A 26799-nucleotide genomic window follows, 5' to 3' on the forward strand; every position below is an offset into this window, starting at 1 on the left:
TAGAAGGACCGAGAACCGTTCGTCACAGGCCGAATTCGTCCCTGTCCCGATGCTCGGTGTGGGCTCCGGATGCAAGTTTTGGGCAGTTCGCTGTGGGAAGGGAGGACAGGGGGTGGGTGCAGCGCTGCCCAGCGTTTTATGAGTGTGCCCACACAAACGGTGAGCCCCATGAAAACGCGGGGTAATATCCAGGCAGGTCAACATCTGCTCGGGCGGGAGGCTGTCGGCTTTTGATGTCAGCGCCCGCCTCGAATAACTCCATCTTCAGCCAAAATAAAAGTGAAAATCCACTCGCAAGCTAGCGTGCGGACTCCAGGCGGTGTGGAGGAGGGGGGTGGGCAGCAGGCGGGGCTGCGGGTGGCGTTAACCTTTTTTAGGCTACGAGTATACACAGCATAGCGTACAGATCTGAACGGAGCAACACTTGAATTGCTCTGTCAGGCACCGTCTAGTGGCACAACCCTTGAATCCCCCCCATAGAGGTAAGGAGCAGCGATAGACTTTTATTATATAGGATTGTTTACACACCGCCCATGTTACTCAGAGTATTCTAATCTTCCGCATCACTCCCCGCTTCATTGCTTGATTCGTGTTGTCATGACGTAGTAATCATTATGGCCATAGATTATAGTCCTACATTATGGTCTCCTGTGTGAAAAGGAATCGAAACTTCATTGATCTGCCCATTAGCGGTTGATGGACGGCTGTAGACGCTGGTGTCGCTGTCCCGGGTGCTGAATGGCCGCCATTGACCTTGCGCTGATTTCTTATGAATGGAGATGCGCTGATCTGTAATGTATTTTGTTTTAGGGCGTTGGGCTGTCCGTCCACGGGCATTTCCGAGTGGCGTCTGAGAAGACCCTGTTTGCCATGCCAGAAACTGCGATCGGTAAGAATACTGGTTTCCATTATACATTTATCTGTTATTTGTTGACCGCTGTGAAAGTTACATTTTAGATGTAGGTTACATGTTGCTATTCGCTATTTATCAAAGCTTGGAGAGAGAGAGATCAAATTGTGAGACGCACCAACCAATCAGCTCCTGTCCATTTTCAAACACAAGGCCGGATTCAGGGTGGATCGCTGATGTGAGAATTCACAATCCGATCGATTATGGAATGACTGCGCGTGCTCCCGGATCGCAGCAATCCCAAATAGTGCATGGATCTACTCGCAATCCCTCCCAGAATGTGACGGACAGGAAGCCGGTGTTTGTGGGCGGTAACCGGATGTTTTCTGGGCGTGTCAGGGAACGCTTGGGGTGGGGCTTTGTTAGTCTGCTCTGTAAAATGATGTAATGAAGCGTGAGGAAGCTGCCAGTGTACCTATGGTTTCCACGCACATCCATAGGAAACATGATTACATTGTATAGATTCCTTGTGAAGATACATTCTCTCTCTGAGTGTACCTTCCTTATGGCTCTTGTATGTACCGATTACCCATTTCATGTAGCTGGTTCCACTGGTTACATGTTAGTACAGAGGTGTCTCTAAACGGGATGCGTTCATTTGGTCTACAGCATTATGGTAGACAGTCATTAGGTCGACATGGGAAAAGGTCAACCTGGGTCTAGGTCGACATAGGGAAAGGTCGACATGGTTCTAGGTCGACAGGTCATTAGTTCGACACTGTCTAGGTCGACAGTCAAAAGGGCGACATGGGGTTTTTCACTGTCTTTTGGAGCCGACATGTGCCGACAGGTGGTATTTCATACCCTACCATCCACTAGGGTGTAATGGGAGAAAAAAATAGTGTGCTGAGCGTAGCGAGCGATGCGGTGCACTTTAAACTGTGTCCATGTCGACTGTGTTGACATTCAGGTAAAAAAACAGTGAAAAAACCCATGTTGACCTTTTCACTGTCGACCTAGACATTGCCGAACTAATGACCTGTCGAACTATCGACCTTTTCCCATCTCGACCTAGACCCACGCCGACCTTTTTCCGTGTCGACCTTTTCCCATGTTGACCTAATGGTGTCGACCTAATGACTGTCGACCATCATGCTGTAGACCAAATGATCCCAACCCCTCTAAACATGGTTTCTGTAAAGTTCTGTTTGGAAATATACCGTATTCCGTGGTGTCTTGTGGTTTTATATAGTCAGACTCATTTATAAGGCTTTGAATGATGCCCCTTCCTCGTCTATATAATGGAATGCCTTTAAGGGTCATTTTATTTGTGATGTACCGTATATTGGGCCGGATTCAGCATAGATCACAAAAAAAATAGTTTCTCTAAAGGGCAAAACCATGCTGCATTGCAGGTGAGGCAGATGTGACAGGTGCAGAGAGAGTTAGATTTGGGTGGGGTGTGTTCAAACTAAAATCCAAACTGCGTTGTAAGAATAAAGCAGCCAGTGTTTACCCTGCACAGAAACTCCCCCCAAATCCAACTCTCTCTGCACCTGTTACATCTGCCCCACCTGCAGTGCAGCAGTTGCTTTTGTGATCCATCCTGAATCAGGCCCATTGGGGCTTAATCATGTTTGGGTATAGATTTGCAAATCCAAACCTCGCTGGTGGGCTGCGGGGTCGCTGCCCAGCACAGAGCAATACCATGCGCATGCTGGGACCTCACCCCTCGATGAATAGCCTAGTGCTCACACATCCCCTGCTTCCCCCTGGCCTATCTGTCAATTTAAAATAATTTTTTTTTTCTTCTTTCAACAAATACTAAACACATGTTTTGTTTGTATTTTGGAATCACATTAGTAACTGCTATATAATACCCCTTTTACACCAAAAACCCTGGTCGGACACTGATCTTTGAATCCTGGAGTTTCCAGGATGTTACCCTGCTTTATACCCCATTTATACAGCAAATGGACCTGGGTCTGCACCATTTACACTGGACCTGGGTCAACCCTGCCTTTCCTTGTGGATGTCATTAAAAAAGGCCATTTAAGGTCTGATAAAGATGAGGTCACAAAAGTTAACAAAAGGGAGGGGTGGGGACAGCTCTCAGCATTGCAGCAATGATGGCAGAGAGAGCACATGTGTGTGATCCTGATTTCATTTTTGTTTTAAACTTTTTGCTGTTTTATACAGCTATGGAGAGCTTGACACAGCACCTCATGCTGTGTCACCTTCTCAGTAGTGCAAGGAGGAGATCCCAGTTCTTGGCTGAGAGGAACAGATCTCTACACCAATATTTGCGCAGAAGAAATGCGCTGATAACATCCAGCGTCACATCCATTATGAGAATGAGCAGCATGAGAGATCGGAGGATATCGGGCGGCGTGGCGCTTGTAGCACGCCAGTGATGTGTGCCTCCTCCTGTTGAGTCGGGCGGCGGGGACGCTTGTAGCACGCCAGTGATGTGTGCGCTGCCGCCCCAGAAAGCATGGAGGAGTGCTCTGTCCGGCACGCTTTTCTGTCCCCGCTGCTGCTGACTTCCGCTGCAGACTTCCTGGGTGTGCGGCTAAAATCGCTCCCCGCTGCCGCCGACTTCCTGGATTAACGGGTGCCGATGTCCCAACCCGCAGCTCCCCATTTACACCAAACTTTACACGGGTCCGCAGCGGGTTCTACCCAGGTCCTGACCTGGGTAGAGGACCCGTGTAAAGTAACACGGATATACCCCTTTTACACCGCCAAAGATCCGTGTCTGACCCGCCGCTGACACGGATTTTTTGGCGGTGTAAAAGGGGTATAATTAAGTTTTTTTGGACTAATTAGCAATAAACTTCAAAATCCAATTTCTTGCAAATCAGAACAGCTCCAGCTGCTGTGGAACCACACCTCCCAGCATGCCCTGCCACCGTCATAGCATGCCCTAATAGCAGAACTGGGACAGGGCATGCTGGGAAGTGTAGTTCCACAGCAGCTGGAAGGATCGCATGTTGAATGCCCCTGTTGTGTGAGGATAAGACGTCCCCCAGAGTTCAGGGTCAGTCGGTCACATCATCCCAGAGAATCCCCCGATGTAGTTTAGTTTGTAGCGGAATCGGATTTGCTTCCTGTTGATTCCGGATTGCGTACTGGTCACATTCCCCAGTGTTTATTTCCGTATCGCCGTTCATTGTGTTATATAATCCCTGCACAGCGGAATGAACATGAACAGTCATTGCCGCCGCTGTCCTCTGCTGATCCTGCTGCTCGCACAGAATGCTGAGGAGAACAGTAATGTCACAGAGGCTCAGGGAGAACAGAACTTAATTAGGTCACATCCAGGCAGCAGGGCCGTAGTGCGGAATCTGATCGGAATCTGTGTCAGACATCTCTTTCCAGCTGCAATCCCTCTGGGGCTTTTCCTCGCAGACCCAGAGATTCGCCGTCTGATTTGCAGCTTAAAGGATTACGCAATTTTAAAGAAATCTCACATTATGTCACAAGGATCTCTGGCATCGGCCGCAGGACGGGAGTTACAATCACAGCGTCATTAAAGTCTTCATTAAAAATCACGGTTTAAACCGCAAAATCCATTTACAGCCCTAATAGCTGGTACATGATTTATTTATCGCAGGTGGGTACAAATAATGCATTAGCGCATTTAATAGATGAAAGCTTCAGGTCCTCACTCATTGGCCACTGCAGAAATGCAGCATAAGGGGAACGCGCAATACATTGCTGCTGCAGCGGCTACAACGGGTGTGACTCTAATGTAGCTTTCACATCACGCAGTGTGAAAGTGTCATAGTTGAAATACCATTTAAAGTTAACTGGTATTTCAACACGTTTAAAAAGCAGAGTCCTACCCGTTTTAAAGCCAATTCAGAGCCGTTTTTTGTGCTGTCTGAATGGCACTGAAATGGTATTTAGTAAAAAATAAAGGTTAGAGCACTGTGATAGGCTGTCCCTTGTCTTGTGTCCCTTCCCTGAACCAGGAAATAAGCTTTGGGTAGAAACGTGTTCAGAGGTTAAACGGCTTGACTGGTGATGTGAATGGAACTTAAACGGTATTTTTAAATGGTAATCTGCTGCAATATGAACACTAGACCCGTTTAAAATACCATTTAAAATTACAGTTTTTCAAAACGTTTCAAAATGTTTTATGTGATGTGAAAGCTACATAAATCAAGCAGCTTCCACCGCAGGACCCTGGGGAAGTCATCACAGCGTCGCCGACAGACCCAGATGAGACACTGTAGAACCTAGTATGACCCAGTCCCAGACCCCCCCACACACACACCTCCTGATGCGTCTCACCCAGGATATGTCTGGGTTCAGCATTACATGGACCAGAACTAATGCGGCCTGATGCTTTCACCGTGTATGTGGTGTCTGCTGTAAATCTTTAATGACCTTCCAGCATTTCTCTGTATGTTCCACAGCCTGTACTTAGCTGAACCTACATGTATGTATGTATGTATGTATGTATGTACAGTATGCAGAGCCGAATTTTCCATTAGGCACGTGAGGCACCGGCGTAGGGGCGGCACATGTTTGGGGGCGGCACTTGGATGCCTGTGATAGTACTGTCAGCCCAAAATGTACCAATAACTGCAAAATATCCACTGTACTGTACTATATTCCATCTTAAATAGAGTGTAAATGTATGGGACATGCAGATACTGCCCCTATAAACTGTCCTACTTAGCATACCTCCCAACTGTCACGATTTTAGAGGGACAGTCCCGATTTTCGGGTCCTGTCCCGCTGTCCCACCCGCGGCAGGCATTGTCCCGCTGTGGGGGGTGGCAGTTGGGAGACCCCCCAAACTAGTAGAATAGACGCTGTGCGCATGCGCACAGCGTCTATTCTCGTATGAAAATGAGGTTGCGGCTAATTAGCATAAGCCGCGCCCTCATTTGCATACGCCCCGCCTCCTTTTCGGACGCTCGCGCGGCTTCGCCTCGCGAGTGTCCCTATTTCTTTAGGTTCAAAGTTGGGAGGTATGTACTTAGTAAACATTATTGTTGTTCCTAGGGGCGCCCTCATCCCTAAATCCGCCCCTGATAGTATGTATGTATTTATTCCAGGGTTGCCGACTTTTTCTGTCACCTCTCCGGGGGAAGCCCGGAGAGGAGACTTCCAGCTGCAGTTCGGGGGGCGGGGCTTGAGCTTTACATCATTAAGCCCTGCCCCCAGGATGTTAAAAACCCCAATTCACGGATCTCCGTGGAGGGGGCGGGGCTAAACTGCCGTGATTTTAGCTCCGCCCCCTCCCCTGAGACCCCGCGGATTGACGGTTTTCAATTCAAAGGTATGGGGAAGACGCCACAATCGGGGGGTGGCGTGGGGGTCCCCTGGAATCCGGGAGGGTTGCCCACCTTTCCGGGGGGCCGGGAGGAGGACCCGATTTTCGGGATCCTCCCGGTAATTCCGGGAGGGTCGGCAACCCTGATTTATTCCTCTCTGCAATTGCATGGCTGTCTGCACAGCACTATCTGCAGTATAACAATATACTATAACTTAGTGCAGCACTGATGGTGTAGTGGTTAGCATTACTGCCTCACTGCGCTGAGGTCATGGGTTCTATTCCCACCATGGCCCTAACTGTGTGGAGTTTGTATATGCTCTCTGTATTGTGTGTGTGTGTGTACAAGTTATAGGGAATATAGAGTGTAAGCACCACTGGGGCAGGGGCTGATGTGACCGATACGCTCTCTGTAATGTGTGTATGTACATGTGATGGGGAATATAGAGTGTAAGCACACTGGGGCAGTGACTGATGTGGGACTGATGTGACTGATACGCTCTCTGTAATGTGTGTACATGTGATAGGGAATATAGAGTGTAAGCACCACTGGGGCAGGGGCTGATGTGACTGGTACGCTCTCTGTAATGTGTGTACATGTGATAGGGAATATAGGACTTTCATCGGGCTGCTCCCATCCTATGGAATGCCCTTCCACGCACAATAAGACTCTCCAATAGCCTCCAAACATTCAAGCGTTCCCTGAAAACTCACCTCTTCAGGCAAGCCTATAATGTTTAAGTTCTACATGCATAACCCTCTGAGGCACTTATGTATTATATAGCTACCCTTCTGGACTTGAAACTTGGTGGGACTGCTATGGTATTACTGGTGCCTGTCCTTGTGTTTCCCCCTATATCCCTATAGATTGTAAGCAGATTTATCACTGTCTACTATTGTAAAGCGCAACGGAATCTGCTGCGCTATATAAGAACCTGTAAATAAATAAATAAATATAGAGTGTGAGCACCACTGGGACAGGGGCTGATGTGACTGATACGCTCTCTGTAATGTGTGTACATGTGATAGGGAATATAGAGTGTAAGCACCACTGGGGATATAGCAGGGGCTGATGTGACTGATATACTCTCTGTAATGTGTGTGTACATGTGATAGGGAATATAGAGTGTAAGCACCACTGGGGATATAGCAGGGGCTGATGTGACTGATATACTCTCTGTAATGTGTGTGTACATGTGATAGGGAATATAGAGTGTAAGCACCACTGGGGCAGGGGCTGATGTGGCTCTGTAATGTGTGTACATGTGATAGGGAATATAGAGTGTAAGCAGCACTGGGGCAGGGACTGATGTGACTGATACGCTCTCTGTAATGTGTAGGGAATATAGAGTGTAAGCACCACTGGGGCAGGGGCTGGTGTGACCGATACGCTCTATGTACTGTGTGTGCATGTGATGGGGAATATAGAGTGTAAGCAGCACTGGGGCAGGGGCTGATGTGACCGATACGCTCTCTGTAATGTGTGCGTACATGTGATAGGGAATATAGAGTGTAAGCACCACTGGGGCAGGGGCTGATGTGACTGATACGCTCTCTGTAATGTGTGTGCATGTGATAGGGAATATAGAGTGTAAGCAGCACTGGGGCAGGAGCTGATGTGACTGATACGCTCTCTGTAATGTGTGTGTACATGTGATAGGGAATATAGAGTGTAAGCAGCACTGGGGCAGGGGCTGATGTGACTGATACGCTCTCTGTATTGTGTGTACATGTGATAGGGAATATAGAGTGTAAGCAGCACTGGGGCAGGGACTGATGTGACCGATACTCTCTCTGTAATGTGTGTGTACATGTGATAGGGAATATAGAGTGTAAGCACCACTGGGGCAGGGGCTGATGTGACCGGTACGCTCTCTGTAATGTGTGTGTACATGTGATAGGGAATATAGAGTGTATGCAGCACTGGGGCAGGGGCTGATGTGACTGATACGCTCTCTGTAATGTGTGTACATGTGATAGGGAATATAGAGTGTAAGCAGCACTGGGGCAGGGGCTGATGTGACTGATACGCTCTCTGTAATGTGTGTGTACATGTGATAGGGAATATAGAGTGTAAGCAGCACTGGGGCAGGGGCTGATGTGACTGATACACTCTCTGTAATGTGTGTGTACATGTGATAGGGGATATAGAGTGTAAGCAGCACTGGGGCAGGGACTGATGTGACTGATACGCTCTCTGTAATGTGTGTGTACATGTGATAGGGGATATAGAGTGTAAGCAGCACTGGGGCAGGGGCTGATGTGACTGATACGCTCTCTGTAATGTGTGTACATGTGATAGGGAATATAGAGCAGGGTTGCCGTCTCCCGAAAATCGGGTACCCCCTCCCGGCCCCCCGGAAGGGTGGGCAACCCTCCCGGATTCAGGGGGGACCCCCGCCGGCGCCGACCCCCGGATCGCGGCATTAAAATGCCGCAATCCGCGGGTCTCAAAGGAGGGGGCGGAGCTAAAACGGCACAATCGCGTCATTTTAGCCCCGCCCCCTCCACGGAGATATGTGAATTTGATGCTTTAACAGCATGGGCGCGGGGCCTAGTGATGTCACTCGTAAGCCCCGCCCCCTGAGCGGCTTCTGAAACTCTCCTCTCCGGGCTTCTCCCGGAGAGGAGAATCTTAAAGTCGGCAACCCTGATATAGAGTGTAAGCAGCACTGGGGCAGGGGCTGATGTGACTGATATATGATCTATTGCCGTCCAGAAACAGGTGACATTGTCACTGATCTGCGGGGTCCCCACATCTTGGACTCCATGTTAGTTTCCTCCAGGAAGCCCCTCTCCCCACCACCCACAAGTAAAAAGTCAGCATCAAAGTAACATGTGAAATGTTTTCCACAGATAAGACTGCTGCCTCATAGCGTCCTGTGAACGGAACGTTATTATAATATTACTGGACCTCTTCCAGGCGGTTGCGAGGAAGCTGGCACTAGGTACTGAGGAAACCACTGTATCAGGCGGATAGCATCAGCCTCCGCTCTGCACAAAGATAAAACAGACTTTGCAGAGTAGAAAAGAAGCGGAACAAACAGTATCTGCCTGTATTCGGGAATAAAAGGAACCGTACACAACAGCCCTTGGGGTTCGGGTGAATGAAGCGGAGATAACACCGTAATCTGATCTGTGTATGTGGAGTACAGCATAAAATTACTTTAATTAAAGGTGTTCACAGGGACCTGGTCAAATGGTTGACATGGTCTAGAGATCGACATTGTCAGAACGTCGACACAAGTCAGTGCCTTGCAAAGTGTTGGAAAATCCCTGCTTATACCAATGGATTTTGGAGATCAGGGCTGTAACTTGAACTTTGTGGCCCCCATAACACCAACAGTTACTCCTTGTATGCCCCATAATAGTGCCCTCGTTTATTTTATGCCCCATCTTAGTTCCCTGGTTTACATGATGTCACATTGTAGGGCTGCCAGTACACATTATGCCATACAGTACCTTATTCACATTATCACATACAGTGTCCTCAGTTCATATTATGCTACATTACAGTGCCCCCTGTTCATACTGTGCCACATGCCATTTTACAGTGCCCCCTAGTTTATATTGTGCCGCGTTACAGTGTACCAGTTCTTATTATTCTAGAACATTGTCGTGCCCTCCACATTATAGAGAACAGATCAGAACAGGGTTGCCTACCCTCCCGGAATGGCCGAGAGGGGCCCGGAAATTGGGTCCCCCTCCCGGGCCCCCTGGGTAGAGGGGGAAGCGGCCCTCTATCATCTCAGCAGGGGGGGTCCATGGGACAAATTATGCAAATCGCACCGTTTTAGCCCCACCCTCCGCAGTGCAATGCATTAAACCGGCATTGCACGTTGGGGACGTGGCTAAACCGGCGCAAGGGATGACCCAGCTAATTGCAGGCCTGTGAGCTTAACATCAATAGTGGGTAAATGTGAAGTTTTTTTAAGGGATGGCATCCTGGAATATTTAGATTAGAATAGTTTACTTAGGTTCAACCAATATTGGGTTTGTGAAAAATCATTCATGCCAAACAAATTTACTAGGCTTCTATGAGGATGTCAGCAAGAATCTTGATAATGGAAATGCTGTAGACGTGGTCTTCTTAGATTTTGCTAAGGCCTTTGATACAGTGCCGGACAAGAGTTTCATAAACAGAATGCAAGAACTGGGACTTGGGCTAAGAATTTGTAGGTGGGTAGGGAACTGGCTGTGTAATAGAGAACAGAGAGTGGTTGAGAATGGCGCAGTAACAAATAGGATACCAGTACTAAGTGGAGGGCCACAAGGGTCGTACTGGGGCCCATTTTGTTTAACATATTTATTAACGTTATTGGGTGGGAATACACAGCAATGTATCCATCTTTGCTGATGACACAAAATTGAGCAGAGTAATTCGATCAAATGAGGATGTCTCCGCACTTCAGAATGATCTTAATAAACTAGATGATTGGGCAACCAAGTGGAAAATGAGTCCATATAGATAATTGGGGTGCAGTGCTCAATGTTGTCACGACTAGGGATTTGGGACCCGGGAGTGACCTTGGTATCTAATGCCCCTTTCAGACCGCACAAATTAAACGGTATATTGCCGTTTCTTTACCGTTTCAAAACGGTAATATGTGAGGTCTGAAAGGTCCAGAGTGTATTTACCGTTTTAAAATAACCGGTATTTTAAAACGGTAAATAAGCAGGGTCCTACACGTTTCAGACCCGTTTTATTTGCGGTCTGAAACGGTACCCAGGCAGCAGTGAGCACTATTGGTCCCCAGTGCCTGCTTATAGCACATGAATATATATTTAATAAAAAAAAAAATATATATTTTTTTTTTTTAAATTTTTTTTTTTTTTACACAGTGCAGCCAGCAGGGGGCAGGAGCGCTCGAGCCGCTCATTAGATATTCATATATTCACTGCACCCGATCGTTAATATGCACGATCGGGTGCAGTGAATACTGGGTCCTCCGCTGGCTATAGGGGGGGGCTGCCTGGGTCCCGGGGAGCCCACCTCCCCTCCACATTCCTCTGGAGCAGCCAGGGAGACTTTAATCTCTCTGGCTGCTTCCGTCCCCCGGCTCGATGAAAGCTCCCTGCCGCGGACGCTTGTCCGCTGCAGGGGTTAAGACTCGCCGCGAGTGGTGGCGAGTCTTAAATACATTGAATAGTGTATAAAGTGCCGTGACGGAGAATCTCCAAACATGGAGAATCTCCGCAAAAACACGGAGAGTGCATGGCGAGTGAAATAAAACGCTCGCCATGCGCGGAGAATTTTCTCATTGAATACTGCCCTATGTAACAATATTCGCAGCGGAGGCTCCCCAGGAGCGGCCCGAACGTTGGCCAAACTATATCGTTTGTTAGGGCTCAAAAACAGGAGCTAAAGGCGGGTGCAAAGTATAGGATCTATTGTACCTGCCACCAATCTGGGGGTTGATGAAAAGGTCGACAGTTTTTAGGTCAACAGGCAAAAGGTGGACATTGACAAAGGGTCGACAAAAACCAAAGGTCAGTGTGAAAAAGGTTGGCATACTGTATGAAAAGTCCGACATGAATTTTTTTTAAACGTGTGTTACATTGTTACAGTGTGTACCTAGCTGTACACTGTGGTCCATGTGTGTTACATTGTTATAGTGTGTATCTAGCTGTACACTATGGCCCACGTGTGTTACATTGTTACAGTGTGTACCTAGCTGTACACTATGGCCCACGTGTGTTACAGTGTGTACCGAGCTGTACACTATGCCCCACGTGTGTTACATTGTTACAGTGTGTACCTAGCTGTACACTATGGCCCACGTGTGTTACATTGTTACAGTGTGTACCTAGCTGTACACTATGGCCCACGTGTGTTACATTGTTACAGTGTGTACCTAGCTGTACACTATGGCCCACGTGTGTTACAGTGTGTACCTAGCTGTACACTATGGCCCACGTGTGTTACATTGTTACAGTGTGTACCTAGCTGTACACTATGGCCCACGTGTGTTACATTGTTACAGTGTGTACCTAGCTGTACACTATGGCCCACGTGTGTTACATTGTTACAGTGTGTACCTAGCTGTACGCTATGGCCCACGTGTGTTACATTGTTACAGTGTGTACCTAGCTGTACATTGTGGCCCACGTGTTACATTGTTACAGTGTGTACCTAGCTGTACACTGTGGTCCACGTGTGTTACATTGTTACAGTGTGTTCCTAGCTGTACACTGTGGTCCACGTGTGTTACATTGTTACAGTGTGTACCTAGCTGTACACTGTGACCAACGTTTTGACTTGCCTATTGCCTAAATGTACCAGGGACCCCTAAATAACAGAGTATCACCATTGAACCAAATGTAATGAGCCATAGGACCCTGCGCGGTGCCGCTCCTGTGTACCGGGCCTTAGAATAGTAATCGTGTTACCCATTATTACTCCTACTGCAGCCCTGCTTTATCTGGGAGAGCTCTGGGCTTCCTCAGCAGATAATACCAGGGCTTATTGCACGTGACAGATATATGATCAGTATGTGTAGCTGTCCCTGTGTGACCCATCTCCGCTCAGCCGTATAAAGTGCTTGGCAGCCTGCGAAGGGTGAGTGCAGAACATTCCGGCTCTCCCTGCACCCTCATGTCTGCGGCTGTAGTGATCGCCCAGTAGCTCGGCTCTCCCTGCACCCTCATGTCTGCGGCTGTGATGATCGCCCGGTAGCTCAGCTCCCCCCGCACCCACATGTCTGCGGCTGTGGTGATCGCCCGGTAGCTCGGCTCTCCCCGCACCCTCATATCTGCAGCTGTAATGATCGCCCGGTAGCTCGGCTCTCCCTGCAGCCTCATGTCTGCGGCTGCGATGATCGCCCAGTAGCTCGGCTCTCCCTGCACCCTCATGTCTGTGGCTGTGATGATCGCCCAGTAGCTCAGCTCCCCCCGCACCCACATGTCTGCGGCTGTGATGATCGCCCGGTAGCTCGGCTCTCCCCGCACCCTCATATCTGCAGCTGTAATGATCGCCCGGTAGCTCGGCTCTCCCTGCAGCCTCATGTCTGCGGCTGCGATGATCGCCCAGTAGCTCGGCTCTCCCTGCATCCACGTGTCTGCGGCTGTGATGATCTCCCAGTAGCTTGGCTCTCCCTGCACCCTTGTGTCTGCGGCTGTGATGATCTCCCAGTAGCTCGGCTCTCCCTGCACCCTTGTGTCTGCGGCTGTGATGATCGCCCAGTAGCTCGGCTCTCCCCGCACCCTCGTGTCTGCGGCTGTGATGATCGCCCGGTAGCTCGGCTCTCCCTGCACCCTCATGTCTGCGGCTGTAATGACCGCCCGGTAGCTCGGCTCTCCCTGCACCCTCATGTCTGCACTGTGATGATCGCCCGGTAGCTCGGCTCTCCCTGCACCCACATGTCTGCGGCTGTAGTGATCGCCCGGTAGCTCGGCTCTCCCCGCATCCTCATGTCTGCGGCTGTAATGATCGCCAAGTAGCTCGGCTCTCCCCGCACCCTCATGTCTGCGGCTGCGATGATCGCCCAGTAGCTCGGCTCTCCCCGCACCCTCATGTCTGCGGCTGTGATGATCGCCCAGTAGCTCGGCTCTCCCCGCACCCACATATCTGCGGCTGTAATAATCGCCCAGTAGCTTGGCTCTCCCTGCATCCACGTGTCTGCGGCTGTGATGATCGCCCAGTAGCTCGGCTCTCCCCGCACCCTCGTGTCTGCGGCTGTGATGATCGCCCAGTAGCTCGGCTCTCCCCGCACCCTCATGTCTGCAGCTGTGATGATCGCCCAGTAGCTCGGCTCTCCCTGCACCCACATATCTGCAGCTGTAATGATCGCCCAGTAGCTCGGCTCTCCCTGCACCATCATGTCTGCGGCTGGGATGATCGCCCAGTAGCTCGGTTCCCCCCGCACCCTCTTGTCTGTGGCTGTGATGATCGCCCAGTAGCTCGGCTCTCCCCGCACCCTCATGTCTGCGGCTGTAATGATCGCCCAGTAGCTCGGCTCTCCCCGCACCCTCATGTCTGCAGCTGTAATGATCGCCCAGTAGCTCGGCTCTCCCCGCACCCTCATGTCTGCAGCTGTAATGATTGCCCAGTAGCTCCGCTTTCCCCGCACCCTCATGTCTGCAGCTGTAATGATCGCCCAGCAGCTTGGCTCTCCCCGCACTCTCATGTCTGCGGCTGTAATGATCGCCCAGTAGCTACTTGCTGTTAGCGAGCGGTACCATATAACTGATTGGTTGTGTATATGTGTAGGGGGAGTGGCCATTATGTCAGTGACAGCGTGACATCGCGGTCATATAGCGTGTCATACACATACGGTCACGTAACAATGTCTGCCTGTCATCCGTTTATACAGGACTGTTCCCTGATGTTGGCGGAGGTTATTTCCTGCCGCGCCTTCCCGGGAAGATCGGTTTATATATCGCTCTCACTGGGATGAGATTAAAGGGACGAGACGTACACAAGGCCGGGATCGCTACTCACTTCGTGGAGTCCAAAAAGGTTGGTTGGTCCGTTATTGTCATCGTTCTTAGCGCTCTTCTGTGTAGCGACTTATCTGTACAGAGACGTGAGGAGGCCGCGTCGGCTAAGCAGCGTTTACAATTCATAATTACCTGCGATGTCTGCAGTATAGGTTGTCGACATTGTAATGCTGACATGCTTGGCAAGTCCCCATTTACTGTGCTGACATTCACCTTGTCGACACGGATTAAATGTCAGCACGATTTGAATGCTGAGAAAATGTTCCTTCTTGTAAAGCGGTGACTTACCGGCTTGCGGCCCGCGGATGGACAGAGCTGTTACAATGATGCCCATGGATTTACAGTGTGAAGTAGAAGGCTGTATGTGAACTCTGACCTCTGACATCATAGCTTTCTGCCGTTTCCCCTTTCATTCTGTGGCCTGATTATAGGTAACAGTCTTAGAGTTCCTGAGGGTTTCTTGTCTGTCCTCCGACTCCTGCAGCGGTTAGAGGAGTGCAGGAGTGCGGTTTGTTAGGTGTCCTATGAGTCCGTTCCCACCACACCCTTGCCCCGCACCTCATGATATTGTTGCTGGGTTGTTGGCGTTATTGCACGTCAGACAGGGGGAGAATATAATATCTCTTAGTCTCCAAGATGGCGGACTACAGCTGGGAGCACTGGTAATGTTATTGGGGCAGATGGTAAGGGGTTAGAGAAGAGAATCACATGGGCTGTGAGGTATACAGAGTGTAAATGTGGCAGTTTCCTGCACTACACAACGTAACCATCTGTATTTCCTGCATTTCTCATTATTAGATTCCAGCCCTGGAAAAAGACATCGCAACTCTCCGGAGTCCATGTAAAGAGGATGTGGCTGATATACTCCACACTTATCACAGAGAGGTACATGGTCAGTCCCGTGTTGGGAAAGCTTGGATAAGGGAAATAGATTTATACTGCGTTATGCCGGATGCTTGGGAACTGGAGACTTATAATACACAGTGATACAGATAATGAATCAGTGGCGTAACTATAGCTCTGCAGCCCCCACCGTGGCGGGGAGGCACAGAGAAAGTGTGGGCGCCAGGGGGTCTGCGGGGCTATAGTTACCCGCTGACATCTGCCAAGACCTGCCGCCATCTGTTTGCGGTCACGGACTCCCGGCTCTCCCGGCTCCCTCCTGCTGATTATGAAAAGAGACACTCAGAAAATGGCTGCCCCCATACTTCAGACCATTTTTGTGGATGCTAAAGGAGGCCGCAGCCTCCTCTAGCATGCTTAAAAATGGTCTGCTGTACGGGGGCAGCCATTTTGTGAGTGTCCTTTTTCAATAACAGTAGGAGAGAGCCAGGACGGACGCAGAAGGGGTAATGTGCTGGAGGTAAGGTGGTGGTGTTTGGGGGAGGGGGTTTAACTGTACTTGGGAGGGGGAGTGCTACTGACATTTTTTTTTGGGAGGGGGGAAGGGGGCACTGCCAACATTATTGGCAGGGGGGAGAAAAATTTATAGTTACGCCACTGTAATGAATACAGTAATGTTGTGCTGGTGCCGGGTAAAGGGTGTCCCAATTTATGTGATTATACTTATGATTGGCAGCACGAACGGTGTAATGGTTAGCATTACTGCCTCACAGCGCTGTGGTCATGGGTTCTATCCCCACCATGTGTTATATATACGGGGCAGTACGGAAGGTGTAATGGTTACATTACTGCCTCACAGCGCTGAGGTCACGGGTTCTATCCCCACCATAGCCCTAACTGTGTGGAGTTTGTATAATCTCCCCGTACTTGCGTGGGTTCCCTCCGGGTACTCCGGTTTCCTCCCACAATCCAAAAATATACTGGTAGGTCATTTGGCTCCTAACAGTGTGTGTGTGTTGACATTGTGAACATTTGGCAAATGCCGACATGTTCAATGTTGGCATCTCAACAATGACGACATCATAAAAGTCGACATGATAAATGTGGCAATAATGTCTGCATTCCCTTAAAAAATGTAAAGATATCCATTGTGTAAAAGCTTTTATTTAATTTTGTTAAATGCTGATATATAACCTCCATGTCTCTATGACCGTTGTGTCTCCTGCAGAGCGTCGCAGGGGAGGATAAACCCTTTGTTCTTGCAGAACACTTGGACAAGATAAACAGGTACAAGCAGAAATGATGGGTGACATTCTATGGTTTGAGATAAATGCGCATTTTTTTTATCGCACCACTTCGCCCTTTTTAAAATCGCAAGATTGGCCCGTTCATTGCGATCTGTGCAGGGTTCTGGCTAATTCACCCATCAGAACCTGGTCTAATTTTTGGCCGAATTATAGACACACTTTATACAAATCGCATACCATTAAATATGCGATTTGTATACTTTTTCATGTGAAAACATCTGGATCCGATGTGCTGCGAAAAGCAGCCATCGCATTTCCAGTGTGTCCAACTTGTTGGCCAAAATCGCACTTTTTTCACATTTTCGCAGCTCATTAAATATGCGAAAATGGAAAAAAATGCGATTTCGGCCGTTTTTGCGAAAAAAATCGCAAAAGTCTAATTATCTCAACCCATAGAATGTCACCCATTATCTTTATATACATGGGTGTTGGTTGTTCTTTCTCCATGGCTTGGTACATCTCTCCCATAGTCTGCTGCTTGTCTGCGAAAACAGATCAGACTAGGAGCCTAATTCAGCTTGGTTTGAAAAAGCCTACTACTACTTTAATGGACAAAACCATGCTGGTGGGGCAGATGTAACGTGTGTAGAGTTGGGTGGGGTGTGTTTAAACGGATATCTATATTGCAGTGTAAGAATAATGCAGCCAGTATTTACCCTGCACAGAAACAAAATAACTCGCACAAATCTAACTCTCTCTCTGCACATGCTGCATCTGCATCTGGGGCTGCATAGAGTATCCCCCCAGAGTGCAATAAAAATGGGCCTTGTCATGTGGCCACACCCCTAGTGTCATGCAGCCACGCCCCTAGTGATATACACCAGGCCCTAGTGACATGCGGCCACACCCCTAGTGACATGCAGCCACGCCCCTAGTGACATGCAGCCACGCCCCTAGTGACATACGCCAGGCCCTAGTGACAGGCAGCCACGCCCCTAGTGACATGGAGCCACGCCCCTAGTGATATACGCCAGGCCCTAGTGACAGGCAGCCACGCCCCTAATGACAGGCAGCCACGCCCCTATTGACATGTCAGGCCCTAGTGACATGTGGCCACACCCCTAGTGACATGTGGCCACACCCCTAGTGCCATGCGGCCACACCCCTATTGACATGCAGCCACACCCCTAGTGATATACGTGGGGCCCTAGTGATACCCCCCCATCCTTCTCCCGACTCTAAGTCAGGTTGTGCATGTAACACACACCCCCCCCCCCCCCCGCTCCTTCACCTCTAGACATAATGTTTGCACCCAGTAACAATTTCAGCTTTAGCGGCTTGCGAATCTCCCATTTGAGCCTTTGTGCAGCAGAATGTGGCGGAAGCTTCATCCTTCTGTATCTTACGTCTCGTACTAACCATGCAGAGTACAATAATGAGACGCCCGTCTTCTCACCCACAGACTGTTCTCCGCCGGCAGCGTAGAGGAGATATGTGACAACTTGAAGCGAGACGGGTCCCCGTTTGCCGTACAGCAGCTCCAGGTAAATGTGTTCGATCTACAGTTACTGTCCAATAACGCGAAGCTGGAGCGTGAATTAGCTGTAAGTCTTTTATAGGTGAACACATCTGAACACTTTCTTTGTACGTGATAACTCCGTGTATCCTCTATGTAATGCACTAATCACTTTTCAACATAGGCCCCATCACTTTCCACGCATGGCGCCAATACTTGACGAGTAAGACAAACCCTTCAGAGAAGAAAGCTGGCAGTTGTTGCCGACACCAGGACCAAACAGCCGCTTGCACCTTGTCGTCAGAGTTGAAGCGTTGACCCTTAAAGAGCACCTTAAGAGGTGAAAGTTGCAGGCGCAAGGTGGGGGCTGTACGGCGGGTGTGGAGGAACCTCCTTGAACTGCAGGCACTGAAACCCTCTTCCCAAAGATGAAAGAGCAACTTAAGGGTCAACACTTCAACTCTGACGACGAGGTGAAAGCTGCCGTTTGGTCCTGGTGTCGGCAACAACCACCAGCTTTCTTCTCTGACGGGTTTTTCCGACTCATCAAGCGTCGGCGCACAAGCGTGGAAAGGGACGAGGACTGCGCTGAATAGTGCATTATATAGAGGATAAACTGAGTTAGCGTTTTCCATCCAGCGCTGTGTGATTATATGCGCTGTATGACGCAGCTTGATTGACAGCTGCAGGCAGTTGGGGAAGGAGAAGGGGCCATCTCTGTTTTGGGGGCGCGCTGCTGCCGTGGTATACGCCTTCATACGCAGATTTGCCAGCTGTGGTCACAGTGTATAGAATAGGACGCTGGCACTATTGGCCACCTGCTGCTACATGGAAGGTATTGCTACTGCAGGTGAATTTAATGTTCGTTGTATTTGCCGCCTGTACCTGCAGCTTAATCATTTATTAGGCAGCTCAGCAACATGGCCAACGTCTGAGACAAACAGCTTATAAATAGCCGATCCGGTGTGTGCGGTCCGTGGGGACCTCTGTGCATCTAAGTATAGCGCCGTGTTCCGAGCGAGTTTACACTCATGTGCCCCCATATAGCTAACCCTCCATTCCTGGCATGGCATTCCGCCAGCACGTGGGAGCGCGGCATGAGCCAGGAGATACTCGGACTTTGCTGCACTTTATATAGAGATGGGGGACAATGCAGCGGTTCCATAATCCTGTATCGGTAGACGGGTGACCTACAGGCGACCTGTAAATAAATCTGTGCGTTCCACTAATCCTGTAATATGACGCCGTCCGTCACGTGTAATGGGAACACGGAAAAGCTCGTTCACACCCTTTCTGGCATTTTGATTTCACTGGTTCTAAGTAATTGTCGTGTAAAATAAATATTAGTTGTAGTTGTGGAATCGGTGCGCTGCGCTGTGTTATGTATGACTATTGTTCTGCAGTATATTTATGTGGCTCCCTATTGCCCACCGAAGGGTAGATCTACTGTTTGCAGCCACTTTGGCCGATAGTTTGACCGGTAGTTGTAATTAGGCAATCAGGGGTGTACCGGGCTTGCCCAGCCTTCATTTCTGTTGCCATTTCCTAGCTATAGCCGGTGATCAGCAGCTGTAAGAATCCGCACCTCCGTTAATCTACCCCCAGATGTTAAACATTTTATTATTTGTCATTTATTGCAATAGACACTTTCAAAGATGTCTCCGACGTCCTTGAAGATGACCTTCAGGCAGCTGGAGAGGGGCTCGTCCCTGACACTACAGGAGGTGCTGAGGATGGAGTACAGGCTGAGCCAAGCCTGCATGGTGAGGAGAACTCTATAGCATGTCAGATGCCTCGCTGTTACTGTAATGTTCCCTCCGCGCTATTCCACCCTTCCATCCGGGGGTCCTTGTGCAGGACAGTAACCGCACACCCGGTAAATGCATCATACGGATTCCGGTCATTCATTCAAAAATGGTTTGTAAACTCCTGAAGATAATGGGAACAATAACAAGAAAAGCATCATATTGTGTCAGCGTCCCCTCCTGCAGCCTATCACTAACCTCCCCTCCTGCAGCCTAACCCTCCCCGCAGCCTATCACTAACCTCCCCTCCCCGCAACCTAATCCTAACCTCCCCTCCCCGCAGCCTATCACTAACCTCCCCTCCCCGCAACCTAATCCTAACCTCACCTCCTGCAGCCTAACCCTCTCCCTGCAGCCTAACCCTAACCTTCCCTCCCCGCCGCATGACCCTAACCTCCCCTCCTGCAGCCTAACCCTCCCCTGCCACAGCCTAACCCTCCTCTGCTGGAGCCTAACCCCCCCTGCCACAGCCTATCCCTCCTCTCCTGCAGCCTAACCCCCCCTGCCACAGCCTAACCCTAACCCGCTTCTCCTGCAGCCTAACCCTGACCTCCCCTCCCCATGACCCTACCCACAGCCTGACCCTAACCTCCCCTCCTGCAGCTTAACCCTGACCTCCCCTCCCCGCAGCCTCTTTCTAACCTCCCCTCCTGCAGCCTAACCCTAACCTCCCCTCCTGCAGCCTAACCCTAACCTCCCCCTCCCACAGCCTGACCCTATCCTCCCCTCCCGCAGCCTGACCCTAAACTCCCCTCCCGCAGCCTAACCCTAACCTCCCCTCCTACAGCCTGACCCTAACCTCCCCTCCCACAGCCTGACCCTAACCTCCCCTCCCGCAGCCTGACCCTAACCTCCCCTCCCGCAGCCTGACCCTAACCTCCCCTCCCGCAGCCTGACCCTAACCTCCCCTCCCGCAGCCTGACCCTAACCTCCCTCCCGCAGCCTGACCCTAACCTCCCCTCCCACAGCTTAACCCTAACCTCCCCTCCCACAGCCTGACCCTAACCTCCCCTCCCACAGCCTAACCCTAACCTCCCCTCCCGCTGCCTGACCCTAACCTCCCCTCCCTGCAGCCTAACCCTGACCTCCCCTCCTGCAGCCAAATACTAACCTCCTCTCCCCGCACTATAACCCTCCCTCCTGCAGCCTAACCTACCCTCCTGCAGCCTAACCCTCCCTCCCTGCAACCTAACTCTACCTCCCTGCAGCCTGGTGTTCGATGTACAGAATCAGTGGCTGAAGCGTTTCATTGCATTGATACATTTTCCTCAGAGAAACCCATTCATGATTATGTGTTACTATGGATCAGTGGGATAACTTTCCCTGGAAGTAACTTTCTATTGGGGTAATGTGTTTTTCTGGTACTTGTGTATTATCCGGGTGCCCGATTTTTTTTCATCGCACCTTAAAAAATCGCGTTGCATCGCATACAATCATATCGGATGCGACGTGATTGGACCCGATTTTTTATCGCTCAGGCACCCAGATGCCTGATTCTTATATTACATGCACCCCCCGACCCGATTTTTGATTGTACACCCACCCTGATGGGTGATTACTATGTTAAATGGCCCCCCATTGTTAACGCCACCCCAGTATCAACGCGAACCCGAAGCGTGGCGAGTGCAGCGGTTTGCGTCCTCCGACCTTTTCATTCCCCCACTATACACGTCGGCGTGGAGTTGATTTTATATAATGTGCCCGAAGCGTGGCGAGGGGACGCGGAATACATGTGAAGTAATACGCGTCCCCTTGCGGGGCTTGCTGTGCTCGCCACACTACATAAAATCAACTCCACGCCGACGTGGATAGTGGGGGTATGAAAAGTTCGGAGGACGCGTACCGCCGCCCCTCGCAGGTTCGCTGCGCTCGCCACACTTCGGGTTGGCGTTGATACTGGGGTGGCGTTAACAAGGGGGGGGGGGGGCATTTCACATAGTAATCACCCATCAGGGTGGGGGTGCATTTAACATTGTAATCAGGCATCAGGGTGCCTGTACAATGTATTATCGGGTATAATTGCGTCGCATCCCATCGCATGCCACTAGTAAAGGCATGCGATGCAACGCGATATTACAATTGTACACTCCTCCTGGGAAAGGCTCAAAATCGGGTACAATCGCATTGCATGCCTTAAGTAGTGGCATGCGATGTATCGGGCGCCCCGGATAATACACAGGACCGTTTTTCTTTCCCCAAGACAAATTGTGTAAGGTCTGAGCTGATGTTTAGAAGCGGCACTTCCACTGTGCGCTGTATCTAGGACGCCTCTCATGTTACTAGGACCATGGTCCACTCCCTGATCTAGGGAAGCCCCAGTAATGAGGTACCACGGGGTAAAGATGTGTATTCACAGCACCTGATTATAGTCTATATACAATGGGCCTGATTCAGCAAAGCAATCCCATGCTGCACTGCAGGTGGGGCAGATGTAACATGTGCAGAGAGATTTGGGCGACGGTGTGTTCAAACTGAAATCTAAATTGTAGTGTAAAAGTAATAGCATCTGTAGGCTACATGCAAAAGCAGCCAGTATTTACCTGACACAGAAACAATATAAATGCATTTACTCCCTTGCATAGCAACATGGAGAGGCCGGATTCAGACCCACTCGCTAAGCAGCGTTCATTTGTCTTAGTGAGCAGGTAAACACCGCCCGCTGGGTGAGGGAATGCCCACCACCGGTTTTGTGGGCATGCCCAGGAAGCGCTGGTCATCCCCATGGGACATCCCACTGCCCGCCCCCTACCCATTTTCGCAGATGCGCAGCCCAGCACCATGGGTCCGCAGACCGAATTCTTAAATCTCTAAGCCAACCTGAATCACCCCCAAAGATACCTGCTTTTGCTTTATTGAACCTGGCCCATTGTGTCACTGTGGAATATCCCATTCATTGTATAACCAGTACGTGCGCTGGGCAGAAGCAGGAAGGTTACAGATAAATACATTTGTTTCCCTTGCAGAAAGGACACGATTTCTACGAAGGAGTCAGAGCCGGTAAGTTCCTATGTGTAACAGGAGGTAGCATTACGCACAGCTGAATTTGTACAGCGCTTCCCACTGTGCCCGATATAGGCGTTTCTCACTGCGGGCCAGATGTATCAAGCTTCAGAAAGTGATAAGGTGGAGAGTGATAAACAATCATCCAATCAGCTCCTGTCATTTTTAAAACCCAGCCTGTGACATGACAGCTGATTGGCCGGCTGTTTATCACTCTGCACACCTGTCCCTGTGCCTGATATTGGAGGTTCTGGCTTATACAGGTAATTATGTGACACCTGATCTATGTTAAAGGCTGTAAAGCGCTGACGGGGATAAGCCGGTGGCTGTCCCCAGCCGAATAGGAACTGCAGCGTCTAGCAAGAATATTGTTGCCTGCAGCGTCTATTTGGCCGGGCGATAGTGAAGCTACGGAGCTGCGCATCGCTGTTACCTGCTTTGTACACGCCGGGCGATTCAGGCAAACCTCCTAAGCACCCCGTGTGTGCACCCGTTGTAATGTACTATGACAGTCTGAAATATTTGGAGGACCAAGTGGCCGGCATTATGCTATTGGGCATTATCTGGAGGTGGTGGGATGGACCCGGGCAGTGCCGTCAGTGATAATTGGGTCCCTCCGTTGTATGTCACTACACTGAATACAGAGGACGCTGTTTATTTTACTCTAATTTATCTTCCTGAATCAAGTTACACAAACAGACGTTACTATGTACAGTAATCAGTGGCCACAGGTGAGGACGGAGCGGTGTATTCATCACAGAAGACAAATATTATCGCCAGGCGCTGTGTAATGGGGGCGCTGTGTAATGGGGGCGCTGACTCTGTATCTCTGCTTCTCCTATTGTACTTCACTGTGATATCAAAATAATATGCACTTATACGGGCCAATAAAATGTGTGTGTGTGCGCAGGTGACAGTGCGCTACTAAAAGGGCGTGGCCTTGTGGGTGTAGCCAGTCACCAGCGAGTGTGGCTGGAGGGGTGTCTAGCAGCAGGGAGGGCGAGTGTGGCAGGTGGGGTGTCTGGCAGCGGGGAGGGCGAGTGTGGCAGGTGGGGTGTCTGGCAGCAGGGAGGGCGAGTGTGGCAGGTGGGGTGTCTGGCAGCGGGGAGGGCGAGTGTGGCAGGTGGGGTGTCTGGCAGCAGGGAGGGTGAGTGTGGCAGGTGGGGTGTCTGGCAGCAGGGAGGGCGAGTGTGACAGGTGGGGTGCCTGGCAGCGGGGAGGGCGAGTGTGGCAGGTGGGGTGCCTGGCAGCAGGGAGGGCGAGTGTTGCAGGTGGGGTGTCTGGCGGCGGGGAGGGCGAGTGTGGCAGGTGGGGTGCCTGGCAGCAGGGAGGGCGAGTGTGGCAGGTGGGGTGTCTGGCAGCGGGGAGGGCGAGTGTGGCAGGTGGGGTGTCTGGCAGCAGGGAGGGCGAGTGTGGCAGGTGGGGTGTCTGGCAGCAGGGAGGGCGAGTGTGGCAGGTTGGCTGTCTGGCGGCAGGGAGGGCGAGTGTGGCAGGTGGGGTGTCTGGCAGCAGGGAGGGCGAGTGTGACAGGTGGGGTGTCTGACAGCAGGGAGGGTGAGTGTGGCAGGTGGGCTGTCTGGCAGGAGGGAGGGCGAGTGTGGCAGGTGGGCTGTCTGGCAGGAGGGAGGGCGAGTGTGGCAGGTGGGCTGTCTGGCGGCAGGGAGGGCGAGTGTGGCAGGTGGGCTGTCTGGCAGAATGGAGGGCGAGTGTGGCAGGTGGGCTGTCTGGCAGCAGGGAGGGCGAGTGTGGCAGGTGGGGTGTCTGGCGGCAGGGAGGGTGAGTGTGGCAGGTTGGCTGTCTGGCGGCAGGGAGGGCGAGTGTGGCAGGTGGGGTGTCTGGCAGCAGGGAGGGCGAGTGTGACAGGTGGGGTGTCTGACAGCAGGGAGGGTGAGTGTGGCAGGTGGGCTGTCTGGCAGGAGGGAGGGCGAGTGTGGCAGGTGGGGTGTCTGGCAGGAGGGAGGGCGAGTGTGGCAGGTGGGCTGTCTGGCGGCAGGGAGGGCGAGTGTGGCAGGTGGGCTGTCTGGCAGAATGGAGGGCGAGTGTGGCAGGTGGGCTGTCTGGCAGCAGGGAGGGCGAGTGTGGCAGGTGGGGTGTCTGGCGGCAGGGAGGGCGAGTGTGGCAGGTGGGGTGTCTGGCAGCAGGGAGGGCGAGTGTGACAGGTGGGGTGTCTGGCAGCAGGGAGGGCGAGTGTGGCAGGTGGGCAGTCTGGCAGCAGGGAGGGCGAGTGTGGCAGGTGGGGTGTCTGGCAGCAGGGAGGGCGAGTGTGGCAGGTGGGGTGTCTGGCGGCAGGGAGGGCGAGTGTGGCAGGTGGGGTGTCTGGCAGCAGGGAGGGCGAGTGTGGCAGGGGGGGTGTCTGGCAGCAGGGAGGGCGAGTGTGGCAGGTGGGGTGTCTGGCAGCAGGGAGGGTGAGTGTGGCAGGTGGGCTGTCTGGCGGCAGGGAGGGCGAGTGTGGCAGGTGGGGTGTCTGGCAGCAGGGAGGGTGAGTGTGGCAGGTGGGCTGTCTGGCGGCAGGGAGGGCGAGTGTGGCAGGTGGGCTGTCTGGCAGCAGAGAGGGCGAGTGTGGCAGGTGGGGTGTCTGGCAGCAGGGAGGGCGAGTGTGACAGGTGGGGTGTAATATATCCTGTCATTGTCTATCACACATGTACCGGACATTACACATTGCCATGGTAACACCTGTGTTATGCATCCTGTGAGTGACATCATTAATAACCTGACAATGACGCGTAGACATTACACAGATCCTTCTGTGCCGGACTGTGACGGTAAATAACGGGCGGATTCATTGTGTCACCTTACAGTGCTGATTGAGAAGGACCAGAATCCAAGATGGAAGCCGGAGCGGTTGGAGGACGTGACGGAAGAGTATCTGGACGGCTGCTTTGCCTCTCTGGGGAACAATGACCTGTCGCTGTAACTAAATCATGCAATAAAGTCCCAATATAAATACCAGCTTTACTGTAGTCCTGTATTGCTGTCTTCTATCTGATAGTAAATAAATGTGCACATTATACACCTCACATGATGAATACCCTGCCCGTCCTAAGGTAAAACATCTCCCGTGCAGACTCAGTAATGTCATTCCTGTATGGTGCATGCACGACATCCCTGTATTACTGTATATGGTTTGCACACTAAAGGATTAAACAAGCAAGTCCTGCTAACACGGGCGGATTTCACTGGCTGCTGTGTTTGTTTCTAGCTGTGCATAATACAGTATATTTGAAGTGCACATTCACAGAGAAATGGAAATGTTGGGTAAAGGAACCAGCGGAATTTGCTTCCTTGTGTAAATACTGGTTCTTGCAAGATTTATACATTCATCACTCAGCTTCTTGCTGGTCCGCTAAAAGCTTTTTCTTATTGCTAATGCAAATTCATTTCATAAAGACATTTGCAAACCTTTCACGTGGGAAATGTTCCCTATATAAACATGGGATAACCCACCATTAGTGTCCATGCTTTATGCTGACTTTATCAGGCTAGCGTTCTTTATTTTAGGTTTTACATTTGCGCTCCCGACATTCCGTCGTCCTTGCAGGTCAAAAAGGACGAAGGTGGGTACTTAAATGCAGGTGTGTTACCATCGTTTTCTGGGTGTGTCCTGCTGAGAGACTGCAAAGTAATTCACAATGGTCCAGGCCCCAGCATCTTTGTTCAGATGCACGTTCTTATAATCCATAGAGTTCCTAAGAAGTTTGATGATGGGACTGATGTTCCTAATGTTGCATGGGTGTGTCTGTACACAAGACATCGGCTGAGTCATTAGCATATTTGTCACATCTGTTGGGAAAGTCCATCTGCAGGTAGAG

General features: G+C 50.9%; 1 protein-coding gene across 1 annotated transcript; it reads left to right on the forward strand.

Moving 5' to 3' along the window:
* Nucleotides 1-769: 769 nt before the first annotated feature.
* Nucleotides 770-25939, forward strand: HIBCH (3-hydroxyisobutyryl-CoA hydrolase). Its single transcript, XM_083154262.1, has 8 exons — nucleotides 770-889; nucleotides 14453-14598; nucleotides 15378-15464; nucleotides 16651-16709; nucleotides 18132-18213; nucleotides 19829-19948; nucleotides 22954-22987; nucleotides 25789-25939. The coding sequence occupies exons 1-8, from the start codon at nucleotides 871-873 to the stop codon at nucleotides 25902-25904; spliced, it is 663 nt and encodes a 220-aa protein (XP_083010388.1). The 5' UTR covers nucleotides 770-870; the 3' UTR covers nucleotides 25905-25939.
* The last annotated feature ends 860 nt before the right edge of the window (nucleotides 25940-26799 follow it).

Source organism: Crinia signifera, chromosome 7, assembly GCF_055691185.1.
Source record: "Crinia signifera chromosome 7, ASM5569118v1, whole genome shotgun sequence".
NCBI classification, from domain to species: Eukaryota; Metazoa; Chordata; class Amphibia; order Anura; family Myobatrachidae; genus Crinia; species Crinia signifera.

Bases quoted from the DNA above. Each gene is read 5' to 3' on its own strand.
- HIBCH (XM_083154262.1), top strand. The intron at 18,214-19,828 runs GTAAATGTGTTC...TTATTGCAATAG, and splicing joins TTGCCGTACAGCAGCTCCAG to ACACTTTCAAAGATGTCTCC. The intron at 22,988-25,788 runs GTAAGTTCCTAT...GTCACCTTACAG, and splicing joins CTACGAAGGAGTCAGAGCCG to TGCTGATTGAGAAGGACCAG.